The sequence below is a fragment of the Acomys minous genome, assembly GCF_964271855.1.
Source record: "Acomys minous genome assembly, chromosome: 20".
Classification (NCBI taxonomy): Eukaryota; Metazoa; Chordata; class Mammalia; order Rodentia; family Muridae; genus Acomys; species Acomys minous.
In genome coordinates this window covers 18888577-18901810 of record NC_140502.1, presented here as the reverse complement: position 1 = coordinate 18901810, position 13234 = coordinate 18888577, and the positions used below count along the sequence as shown (strand labels likewise).

General features: G+C 41.3%; 1 protein-coding gene across 1 annotated transcript; it reads right to left on the bottom strand.

Moving 5' to 3' along the window:
* Positions 1-1203: 1203 nt before the first annotated feature.
* On the bottom strand, positions 1204-12250 carry LOC311590811 (pregnancy-specific glycoprotein 22-like; the record flags this gene model as incomplete). The annotated part of the gene is made up of 5 exons (XM_084770069.1): positions 1204-1487; positions 2467-2823; positions 4049-4408; positions 6676-7035; positions 12121-12250. The coding sequence occupies 5 exons, from the start codon at positions 12248-12250 to the stop codon at positions 1204-1206; spliced, it is 1491 nt and encodes a 496-aa protein (XP_084626195.1).
* Between the last annotated feature and the right edge of the window lie 984 nt (positions 12251-13234).

Genomic DNA, 13234 nt, shown 5'->3' with positions numbered 1-13234 from the left:
AGATTGAATCAATAAAAAGATTTGAAAAATTGAACACATTTAATGTTGAAAACAAGAAACAGCTAAGAGTACTAGGCCAGTGTAGTTGGGATGTCCATGGAAACACATAGGCAACTCAGTACTCAAGGGGGACACTGACAACTTTTCCTAAAATATAGGATAGACACAAGGATGCTATTGTGGTCATTTATGACCAATATTCCCTTGGGAGTCCTATAATGCACAATTACTAAAAAAAAGAAAGAAAGAAAGAAAGAAAAGATGGCCAATCAATTGGGAGTAAAATATGTCCTCATACGACATGAACTTCTTTTAAGAAAACCATAAAGATTCTAAAGCAGTTTCTGGAACTTGTGGGCAAATACATCCACATGAGCTGTACACATGGAAACTAGTATTGACCACAAACAATTAGATTCCCTCTTTTGTCACATGTATAGAGATAGAAGTAGGTGTGGCTATACAAATGCTTGGGGAACAGACAATGGTAATGAGCACATAACAATATGAATGTGCATCATGCTCCTCAGCTGTAACTCAAAATAGTTAAAAGGAGAATTCCCATATATATCTCAAAAATATGTATAAAGAGATAAAATAATAATGTGTGAAGTTACACAGTGAATACCAGTCCCAGGAAAGAAAGAATCCAGTCCAGCCTTTTGTCATGAATTTTACATCTGTATTTAAAACAAATTGCAACTCAAAATTATTTAGTAACCAGTTATGTGCACAGTGAGACATGGGCAGTCCCTTCTCATGCCACTATTCCCCACTTCATGTGGATGACTGGTGTTTAAGTAGCATTGGTGTTATGTGAAAATATTGGAGCATATGAGACATGTATATCTCTATGCAAACACTGTAGAATTTTAATAGGGAACACACAGGATTTAGAATTTTGAAGCTCTTAAAATTATTTTTCAGGGATTCTAAGGGATGGGGACATATTTGATCCACAACTTAAGTTCCTAAACAGCTCTTTGCAACTGTATTTACTATATTGATGTTTTTATTTTCCTTAAGAAATCAAACTTCACAGTGTACACTTCTACACATGGTTTTGTCAGGATTACATGCACGAGTCAACATGCTGGCTGTAATTGTAATTGTTGCTGACAATTTTTACCACATAATCTTCCTCTATTTTGTACTCCATCAATAAAAACTGTTCAATTCTGTTGCAGAATGAGAGGAGAAAGTTCAATATCCTGTCACATCCAATCTGATTCCATCACTGGTCTTCGAACTGACTGGATTGGAGGTCTCACACTGATACTCTCCAGCATCATTCAGACTGACAGGATCTATGGTGAGGCTGCACTTTGTAGGAGACAGCGTCATCCTCTCTTTGAGCTGCAGAGTCTGCTTATTGAAGATCCAACGGATGGAGATTCCAGTGTCAGGTGTGAAGCAAGTAAAGACCACAGAGCCACGTACTGTAACTTCAGTGTGGGTGGCTCTTAAGAAAGGAGTTGTCACAAACTCTGCAAAGAAACAGAGGAGAGGGCCAGATGACATTAGTCCTTCAGACAGCTCAACAAGCACCATTGTATTTCACACTTTATAAAGCCAACATGGAGGTTAGTTTATGCTTTTGATCTGCCATGGATGGGCTGTGTGACCTTGACTCAGCCATTATTTTTACCTCAGTTTCTCTGTACTAGGCACATGATGTGACATCATTTCAGTGTTATTGAGTTAATCATAGTTACAGGCAATGGGTTGAACTTGGGGGTGGAGAGCTGCACATCTCAGCATCATATTTTACTATTTACCTGAAGAAGATAATTCCTAAGGCTGTACCCCTGAGGACAAGGAAAAGTATCGAGTAACTCTCTCTACTGTTTGTCCACTTTGGGACACTGACCTTCCCATGAAGGCGCATAAATGTGTCAGAATAATTGACTGGTGGTCTGGAGACCTGTCTAATGAGACTCCAAAGAGGGAGATGCCAAATTAATCTATTTAACCACAGCTTTCATGGGAGTAGACAGCTGGGTCCACACTTTGAGGTACTTGTAGAGCCAGTGAGGATATTTTCCCTGTCAGTTCTAACTGGAAATAAAACAAAATAGTGACAAAAAACTCCCCAGTGTCATCTGGATTCAAGCCAGAAACAGAGATTTGGAACCATGGCTCTCTGATGCTCATTGTGAGGACACTATGGCTTCTTCAAGCAGTGCCTGAATTATTTCCAAAGAAGCTGTCTTGGAACCATGTGCATGGTGAAAGTCACAAGAATCAGTGGTGACTCATATTGCTTCTGCTGAGTTATACCACACACATTATGCTATCTGCAGGCAGAGACAGGTGATGGATTCTGATCTATTGCAGTTTGTCTACCCAATGTGAGGGAACACAATTCAGGTGGGGAAGGAGCAAGTTCATTTCATTCCAGACATTGCAGTGTATGATGTAGGAAAAGCCACACCCATCAGCTGGATGTCACAGAGAGCCACTTACTATATACATGGAGTTGCACATGTGTTACTTCAATTTTGAGATCTTGGCTTAAAGTTTGCAGTGTGTAGAATCCTGCATCCTTCTCAGTGATGTCCTGAAGCAGCATGGATCCATCAGCATACAACTTTTCTCTTTTGGTTTGTGCAGGACCCCAGCTGGTGGAATTTGTGGTTCTGTTGTATCCTGCCATTTTAAATATCTCTGTCCTATTCCCTGATTTGTACCAAGAATATGCTTGAAGATCTGGTGCATTACGCACTATGAACTTAATGGTTTCCCCTATGGAAGGAGTCTGAGGTACTTGGTTAATCATGACTGGAGCAGAGGTGAGAGGGTTACAGCAAGTAGAAACGGAGGCTAGAATAGAAAAAGAAAAGTCATTAGTTGGGGAACATTTGATTGTTGGGAAGGTCATGACCTTTATGCTAGACAGATGGATTCATCACTGATCCTAGCGATGCAGGGGTGGGTGTCTCTATCCTACATGGTGGAGGCAGGCAACATGACCTAAATTTCTTCAGTGCCTCTGAATGTGTCAATTCCTCTGCAAGGAACTCTATTTATTTGTCTTCATGGCTGTCCCATCATTGCCTTCAATCTGGGATTTTACACTCACATCCATGATTCTGTTTGAGATGATGCCTTCCCTGAACTCTAGAGACTGAAGAACTTCACTTTCTGGATTTTAGATTCCAGTTTGCAGTGCTGCTCCAGTCAACCTCTGATTTCACCTACTCATAAGATTGGTGTTTTGGCCTGAAGCCCAAGGACTGTGGGGGGGGGGAAATGACAGCAGAAATCCGATCTTTTTCACACGATCAAGTCTTGAAGAAGGCTTGAATACTAGGAGGACTAGTTTTATGTCAACTTGACACAAGCTAGAGTTCTTTGGAAAGTTAGAGATTCACTTTAAAATCCCACTATCCAATTGCCCTATGGGAAAGACTGTAGCATATTTTAAAATTTAGAGATTAATAAGGAAGGATCCAGCCCACTGTGAGAAGTCCATGGGCTCATGGTCCTGAGTGATAAAAGAAAGAAGGTTGACAAAGTCATAAGGAGAAAGCCAGGAAGCAGAGTTCTTCAATCTTTTTTGCATGAGATACTGGATTGTGTTTATAGTATGCCCATATTTAGAGCTAAAAATCGCCCCAGATTGATATGGACAAGAAAAAAAGAAGACAATATTTATCTGAGTAGAAGAAAGAAATGAGTCCTGGGGGAAATGTACCACATATTCACCTGTAGTCATGCCTGGAATGCGTGAATTTCAGGTACTCACCCTCTGTGATGACACCATGGTTTCCTTAAATACATGGCTAAAAGTCTAGATATTGTACTGATTCTGATATCCTATGCTGAGTTACTTTTCATCAAGTTCATCCTTGGTATGGAGTGGGGGAGGAACAAGACAAGAAAGGTATTTCTATTGCTGTTTGTCTCCATCATGAGTGTTCTGCACCTTGTGCTCAAACCCCAACATAGCTCAAAGGGGAGAGAAAAGGTAGACACAGGGCTTTCATGTCAGCCCTGTGTATCTTTGCCCTCTCCCTGAACTGAAAAATCACAGAAAATCACTTACTGTCTATCTGAAGTTGCACATGCACTACTTCAGCCTTCAGGTCTGTAGTCAGAGTTTTCAGGGTGTAGAATCCAGTATCATTCCAGGTGATGTTCTGAAGCAGCAGAGATCCATTGCTGTACACTCTCTCTCTACCACTATGTGCAGGACCCCAAACACTTAGGTTTAAAGGTATCATGTATCGGGCCACCTCGTCATCCTTGAACGGAAGCACCCCTTTGTACCAAGAAAACGCTAGAAGATTCTGTGGGAGATGGCGAACCAGTAGCATAACACTTGCCCCTTCTGCAACACTTGGTGGGACCGATTCAACAGTTAACTTGACAGAGGTGGAAGGGCGCTCACAGATCCAAAGGGAGGCTAGATTGGGGGAGAAAGAGAGTTTCATCAGTATTGGACCCTTCGTAATGAGCAATCATGGGGCACTGATGCACTTATTGGTGTGTCAATTGCTCAGCCTCATATTCTCCAAGGGTCAACATCGCCTCGGTCACTTTTGTGTAGATCAGTGTTAAGGTGTTGCCTTGCTGACCACATCACCTATACACACTGCATCGTCACTCATTGACCCTTTTTTGTTGTTCTGTTTCCCTTATATTTCCAGTCAACACCTGACTTCACCTTTAGCTTCTTTTGATATTTCTTCCGGTCCTCTAAGACTGGGGCAATATAAAAACCATGATTTTTTCTCATTTTCCCATACATGCCTTCAAAACAATGACACAACTTTGGAAAATGAATAGGTGAATAAGCCAAATGGAGGACCCTGTATGCGTATAGATGTATTTAAGAAACACATAGGTTTGAGAATACACACTTGAATTTTTCCTTTTGCTTTAAAATTTTACATGTAGTAACCTGTTATAACTGTGTGTGAGTTTGTATGCACGGTGTGTCTTTATGCTTTTGGGCAGGAGACCCTGACAGGTGGTGCACCCTAAGTATAGGGATATAATGAGCTTATCTCTGGTTTCTATTGCCTCATCTCTCTTCTCTCTCTTGAATGTCTACTCCATCACAGCTTCCAAGCTCTGCTGTCCTTCTCATCTCTGAGCTGAAACTTCTCCAAGGAAGGAGAATACCCAAGATTCCATGTACTGTGGGTGGGTTTGTGTTCAAATACTTCTGTCTTGTGTTCTCTAAGTATTGCCCAGTCCCTCTCTGCTTCTCTCTTTATGTTTCACTCCTCCAGAAAAAAAATGTAAGCAACACGGTGAATATGCATTCCTGTGCCCTGAGAGAACAGCAGTGTAACCTCAAGCTGACTTATACTGTGTCCTGGCCTTAATCTGTCAGCCCACAATGGGAGTCTCTTTACACAAACCCAGATGGGCATCCAGGTCCCGCTGTGCTCTCTTTCCTCTGGAAACATGATATTTTCTCTCAACAAGGTGAAAAAATGTCTATGAAGCACCAAAGTGACCAGCTGAGTGATATATGAGGAAAGTAACAGAACTATTTTCAATGAAGACACAAGCAGGGTTCTGACCCAGGACAAAGGCCCAGAAATCTATTTGTCAGCATTCTCACAGTCTAGATGTATGGGGGTTATTAAGCAGAGTCCTGGAAGGAGAGGTGGGCACCATGGTCCCATGTAGGATTTCCTGATAATGCTCCCACTTCTTCTGTTTGCTGATATGCATGATGTGTCTGTCCATGTGCTCTTTGGGCTTTTGAGGCCTCAGATTTCCTTCTAGGTTATTGTCTTTGGCTGATCTATCTTTCCCTAAAGAAAAGAGGGAAACTGAACATAATCCAGTCAGTAGCAGACACAGAAAGTAACTTTTATGTCTGAAAAGGCTGTGCTCATGATTTCCTGGTCTGTAGGAGAGGGAGTAGAAGCCTGGTTAAAATGTAAGATCTTGGTTCAGCCAAATACTTCTCCATGTACTGATCACATGGCGTGATTGTGCGCTTACCGATCACTGGGTGAACTTGAGCTCAGTTCATGCCTGAGAAGCTCTACAGTTCAGTAAAGGCTGTTACCATTTGCTTGCCTTAGAGTATTCCCTGATCTAGCAGACCTGTGTCCTCTGTCTCCATCCTTGGGGACACTGATGGGTCTCTGAAGATGATTACAAGGGACCTACTTTAACTATGACTCTCATGTCAGTCCACTGGCTGGGTTCACAAGGTACAGACTTTTGCAACTAACAACCACAGACCCTGCCATCAGAAATTGAAAATCCGCCCTAGTAAATTGCTTCTCAGGGCTACCTGAAGTCAAGTCTGGGACAGAGATCAGCAGTCAGATCTTCCTGGATTCACCTCTCTGTGAGGATCCCATTTTTCCTCAACCAGGCCCAATATTCAGGGTCTTTAACAGGAATATATTAATGGTGAGAATCACAAAATCTAGATATCCTAGAATGGTATTCTTGGGCTGGTATCCTTGGACTTAGTTCCCCACCATGCATCCATGTGATCGCAAGGTGAAGTAAACTAGAGGATTCTGATTACTGCAGTTATTCTCCACCATTTTGTCCTTCACTCAATGGTCAAAGCCCAGGAAGAGGACAGAATGCAGGAAAGAGTTATGCACAGGCCAGTACTTATATTCCTGTGTGTGTGTGTGTCTAGTGTAATTGACCCCACCCAAGACCCAAAGTTCACAAAGAATCACTTACCATATACGAGGAGGAACATGGTCGTTGTTGATGCAATATGTCCACTACTATTTATGGTGCGGAGGGTATAAAATCCAATGTCATTCAGGGTAACATTTTGGATCAACAAGGACCCGTTGCGGTAAATTTTCTCTCTACCACTGTGCGCAGGTCCTGTCACACTCACGTTATATTGCAGTGAATAGAGTGCAATTCCATGGGTCATAATCTTCACCCCTTTGTGCCAGACAAAGGCTATAATATTCTCTGGCAGATTGGTAGTTAGTAGAAGGACGTTTTCCCCGTCAATCACATGGCGTGGGACTGGCTCAACCATAACATAGGCAGTGGTGGGAGAGTGCCAGCAGGTTAAAATAGAAGCTAAAAGGAAAGAGAAAAAAAATAAAACCATCAATATTGAGTGGGCATGTTCTTCCCCCAGTACAGGTGTATGAGTGTGGATGTACACATCCTCCTTGATGGAGGTGAGCATCATACTCTGCATTCCCTCAGACACTCTATGTCTTTACGTTTCTGTGGGATTTTCTGTTCAGGTGTCTCTATGGCTCCCTCATTAAATGTCCCCATATCCCTTGTCACATAAGTAGTTATTGGTGTGAGGAGCAATACTTCTCTGACCTTCTCCTCAAAAGAGTCCTCTCTTTCTGGCCTTTTTCTTTGTTCCTTCTTTGGCTCTAGTCAGCCCATTACTTGGTCATTCAGATAGTCTAACCTGAGGTCCACTAGAACCTGTGCACCATGAAAACACAGATGGTGTTGGCATTTTTGGAAGGCTCTGTCCCTGCAAAAGGCTTAGACAACATGGAGAAAGAAAAGGACAAATATGTATGTAAGGAAGGAAAGAAAGAAGGAAAGAAGGACGGAAAAGCACCTCCATGGTTTTATCTAAACAGTTGACAGGTTTGGTACTAATGACAAAAAGTTTTCTCAATTTTGATTTTTTTTTTTACATTTACTTATGTATTGTGTATGTGTATTTGTGAAGGCAGGCATCTCAGTGTACACATGTGCAAAGAAACTATTTGGATGCAAGTGTTCAAATGTGTTCATCTGCAGATATGTGCCTCAGCACCTGTGTAGAGGACAGCAATGATCCTGCCAGGAGTCTCTTGTTTGCACATACCAGGTGTTAATTGAGGAATGGATTCCGATTGTCACATCTCCTCACTTTGAACCATTTTACTAGCCCTCCTCTGTTTTACTTCTCTTTGCAGAATCACCCATTATTAGACTGCAGAACATGGCAGCCAATATGACTGACTATAAATATGGGTTTGATAAGGCCTTTCACTGTTCATCACCACCTCCTGCCCAGATACTGAGCAATCGGACTTCACATGTTCCCTGCCCTATGACTGCAAGCAAAAGCCTGGGTCCTTCCTGCGAATTCTTTCCTCCACCATGATTCTGATTTTCCTTCCCACTACACAGTCAGAGAGTAAGTGCCCTTACCTGTGAACAGGAGCCACAGCCAGGGAGCGCACCCCTTGCTGGGAAACACAAAGGATGCTTCCATCTACCTTCTAACTGTGCTTCCTTCCCTCTGAGGAGAAGTTCAGCTCCAGCACAGCCCTCAGAATCTGTTGTCCTTCTTCCCTTTGAACTCAGTGTCCTCACAGGCAGAAGCACTTCCTAGAATCCAGGGGACAATAATGTTGGGGCCTGTGTCCAAGCCAGTGCTCTGTTCCTTTCACTCTCAGTGCTGCCTCACATCCCTCTCAAGTTTTCTCTTTTTATGTTTCATCTCCAAGCAACACATTGAGCAACAAAGATTATAAACATCCTGTGACCTCAGAGAACCACAGCTCATCCCAGGGTTGACATCTGCTGTGTTTATTTTTTGGATGTCTCAGACAGAAACAGAGAGGATCATTTCTTCCTATGTGTTCTTGTGACACAGAAACCCAGCTGAGCATCCAGTCTGTCCTGTTTTCTCAATGCTCTGTGAGGGTGACGTTTACTCACATCAGGAAGGATCGAGACATGTATGTGAAGGGAACAGGGTAAGGATCAATAAGGATGAATAGAAATCCTTTATTAATGGGGTCACCAGTTAAAGATCTGATCAAGAAAAAGCAGCCAGGAGCAGTAGGGTGAGTATTTTCATGTTCTCATTGTTAGAAAATGGGTGGCATGTGTGTTCTATTAAGGATTGTAAGCTTGCTCTTTCCACTGAGGATTTCAAGGGATAATGCAGCCTCTTATGTTGGGTGAGACCCTGCCCTTTTTGATATTCCTTAGTCACATTTGACTCTTGTGTAGGTGAATAACTCAAGAGTCTTTCGCTACCAAATTTTCAAAGGTAAGTCATGGGAAATTTTTGTTGATATTTAAAGGAAAGACACTAAATTTGAGGCTGCACCTAAAGTTGGTAACACAATACTTGTGTTTAAATTTTTCCTTGTCCTTGGGCATAGGGAGCTAAAGGGGTCTGCTCTTGAGTACAGAGAACATTGATTCAAGTTCATGTGTAATTTACTCTTCCCTATACACTTTTAAGTTTCTTTCTCTTGCTGTGATTAAAAACACCATGAATAAAAGCAGTTTAGGTAGCAAAGATGATATTTGTCTTTCAAGTCTAGGTTATAGTGTAGAACTGAAAAAAGTCAAAGGAAAAAACATGTTGTTTGGCAGCTCCTTCACTATTTACACTCCCACACTTTGCCTAATGCTAAGCTGGGTTTCTCATACACTGAATGACCACTTGCCTAGGGATGGTGCAGTTCAAATTAGCCTGGATAGTTAATTAGTACGCCTGCATCAATTATGACAATACCTCACAGATAAGTTCACAACCAGACCAATAAAGAGATATACTTGGGTGAAACTCTTTTCAGAGAAGTGAAACACCTCCATTGAATTGGCTGAATACATGATTAACTAAAAGAAAAGATTAGTAACCATCCTAAACACAAAGACAAGTGGGCTGAGAAGTAAATCAAGGAAACAAAACTGTTCACCAAAGCCCCAAATAATATAAAATATCATGGTGCATCTCCAAGCAAGCATGTGAAAGACCTGTATGACAAGAGCTTCATGTCTTTGAAGAAAGTGACTGAAGAGATCCAAGGATAGAATATTTTCCATGATTACTGATCAGTAGAATTAACATACTAAAAATACTCATCTTACCAAAAGCAAACAACAGATATCACACAATCCCCATAAAAATTCAACAATGATTATTTACAGAACTCGAAAGAACAATATTCAACCTTAAATGAAGAAACTAAAATCCCAGAATAACTAACATAATCCTGTACCATTAAAGGTGAACATATCACCATCCCTGATTTCAAGCTCTGCCTCAGAGACATAGTTTTAAAACTACATTGTATTGGCATAAACACACACAGATTGATTAATGGAATTGAATCAGAGACCCAAACATAAATCCACACACCTATGGACACCTGACATTTGATAAAGAAGCCAGAAAGAGACAACAGAAAAGGAAAGCATCTTCAATAAATGGTGCTGCTCTAACTGTATGTCAACATATAGAAGACTGAAAATAGGTCTATGCTTATCACCGTGCACAAATTCAAGCTCAAGTGTATTAAAGACCTCAACATAAAATCAGATATACTCATCCTGATAGAAGATGAAGTGGGGGACTATCCTTGAACGCATTGGCACAAGATACAACTTCTTGAACATAACACTAACTTCACAGGCACTAAGAGTGACAATTCATGAATGAGATCTCATGGAACTGAATACCTTCTGTAAGGCAAAAGACAACAATGGGAACTTGTAGAATTAGAAAATATTCTCACCAACTCCTCCTCTGATAGAGGGTTAATTTCCAAAGAATATAAAGACCTGTTGGGGGTGCAAACTTGTGCAGCCCCTTTTGGAATCAATATGGTGGTTTCTCAAAAAGATTGAGAATCAATGTATCTCAAGACATAGATATACCACTCATGGGCATATACCCAAAAGAAACTCCACCATACCACAAAATACTGGCTCTACTATGTTCATGTCAATTTTATTGATAATATTCAGAAACTGTAAATCACCTAGATGTCCCTTAACTGAAAAATGGATTTAAAAAATGAATTACATTTATACAGTGGAGTATTACTCCACTGTTAAAAAAATGACACCATGCAATTCACAGGCAACTGAATGGAACTAGAAAAAAAAACACCCTGGGCATGGCAACCAAGACCTAGAAATACAAACGTGGTATATGCTCAATTATGAATGGGTATTATCTGTAAAGGAAACGATAATCATACTGTAATTCACATATCCAGAGAGGCTAAGTAACAAGGAGAGTTCAAAGTGGAATGCATAAATCTCTCTCATAAGCAGAAATAGAAAAAATGTCATGAGTGGATGGGGGCAGGTGGGGAAAGGAAATTATGGATCAGGTTTTTTGGGGGGGATGGAAGTCAAAAGTAGTTGGATAGATAACTAGAATTTTGGGCCAATTTGGGAGAAATGTAGAAATCTAGTGCAATGGAAGTTCTCAGAATCCTATCAGGGTGACTCTAGATACAATGCCCAGTGTAGAAGGATAAGGAGTCTGATCCAGCCTTCTCCTACAACCAGGTAAGGTTTCTAATGGAGGAACTAGAATACTAAACCAGCCACAAAACCTTCAACCTACAATGTGTCCTGACAACATCATGTGTTGGTGTAGAGGTGGCACATAAATTGTGGGAGTGGCCAACCAATTATGGTTCACCTTGAAACTCATGCCATGAGAGGGTGACCAGCCTTGGCACTGCCTGAATGAACATAAAATGAGGCTGGATGGCCTGGAGTCCTTGGATAGATCCAAATAAGCAAAGCAAAAGAAAAGTAATGGAATTATTTCTAATAATATTCTTCTAAACTCATAGAGAGGACTCTGGCATAATTACTATTAGAGGGGTTTCATCCATAATCTAATAGAAACATACAGCCAAACATTAGGTGGAATCCAGTGCATCTTCAGTGCCAAAGAAGGGAAGGAGGGATTGTAGAAGTCAGAGGGAACAAGAACAGCATGAGAAAACCTACAGAATCAACAAGACACTTAATTTAAAAACCTGGACTCACAGGTTCTCACTGAGATTGAACCAACAATCAGGGAACCTGTATGTGTATAACCAAGACCTTCTGTTTATATGTTATAGTTTTGTAGCTCGATGTAGCTTCTTGGAGAAGGACAGACCAGCTCTCCTACTGCAAAAGATAATAAGGGGCCTAAGGGGACATCTCCCATTCCCACACAACTACAGAGCCCAAGAGGGATGTGGCAGACTCACCTGTGCCCTTGCCACCAGGGCTAGATTTACGGTGCTACCCAAGCTAGGTGCTGGGATAGCTCTTCCAAGCTGCTCAGGTAAGGAGTGTGTCCAGTTTCCCCAAATTCCATAGACAGTGAGGAGTGGATCCAGCTTTGTGCAACCTTCAGACATCACCATAGCCCCAGGTAGCAGCCCAGACCCGGAACGTCTGCATGACATTTGGTGGTAACGGTAACGTAAACCAGGGGCATCAACACAGACCTCAGCTGCTCCAGAGACAAGGATGCAGACACGACCCTCAGCAGCAGCATGGTCTGGGACTTCACCATGTCCTCAGGTGGCAGCACAGGATCTTCACACCAGGCTATGTGATCATCACCACGCTCACATCTCTAGTTACACCTCTCTTCATTTTGTAACCCAGTTCTGCTTCTCTTTCCCTCCCATATCTCCACATGCTTCACCATATGGTTCCCACTTGCTTGCCCATGTTGAAAGGAAGTGGACCTCCGGGTGTCTTCTGCCCACCCATTCACTATGGGAGTCAAGGTGAAGGGGTTCTCTGGAAGCTTCTCATACTTTTATAGGCGTCTCCATGTTTAGGTTAGGGAAGTTTTCCTTTATGATTTTATCGAAAATATTTTTGGGCCTTTGAGCTGAGCATCTTCTTCTTGAATTCCCTTTTCTTAGATTTAGTCTTGGCATAGTGTCTCATGTTTCCTGGATGTTTGGTGTCAGGAGCTTTTTATATCAACATTTTTCTTTGACTAATGTATCTATTTCTTCCATCATATCTTCGATGCCTGAGATTCTCTCTTCTGACTCTTCCATTCTGTTTGTGATGCATGCATCTGTGATTCCTGCTCACGTACCCAGAGTTTTTAATTTCCAGAATTGTTTCCATTTGTGTTTTCTCTACAGTTTTATTCATTGTGGGTTTTTCCTTTCTGAGTTTTTCTTGGCTTTTAAAAAGTAATTTATTCATTTCCTCCAATTTTTGTTTATATTTTTCCTGAATTTACTTAAGGGGTTTATTGATTTCCTCACTAAAGACCTCAATCACCTTCAAAAAGTTGGTTTTGATGTGTATTTATTGGCCTTCTGTCATGTTAGAGTATTCAGGGTTTGATTGATGGTGGTTTATGGGTTCTGGTGGTGATATTATGCCTTGATTGTTGTTGATATTGTTGTTATTGGTGTGTGTGTGTGTGTGTGTGTGTATTCTTACTCTAATCTCTAGACATTTGGGGTTGGGGGATTAAAGATTTAGGTACCAATTTCTATTTTGTCTTTGTTGTTTAGGTGTTTTGTTA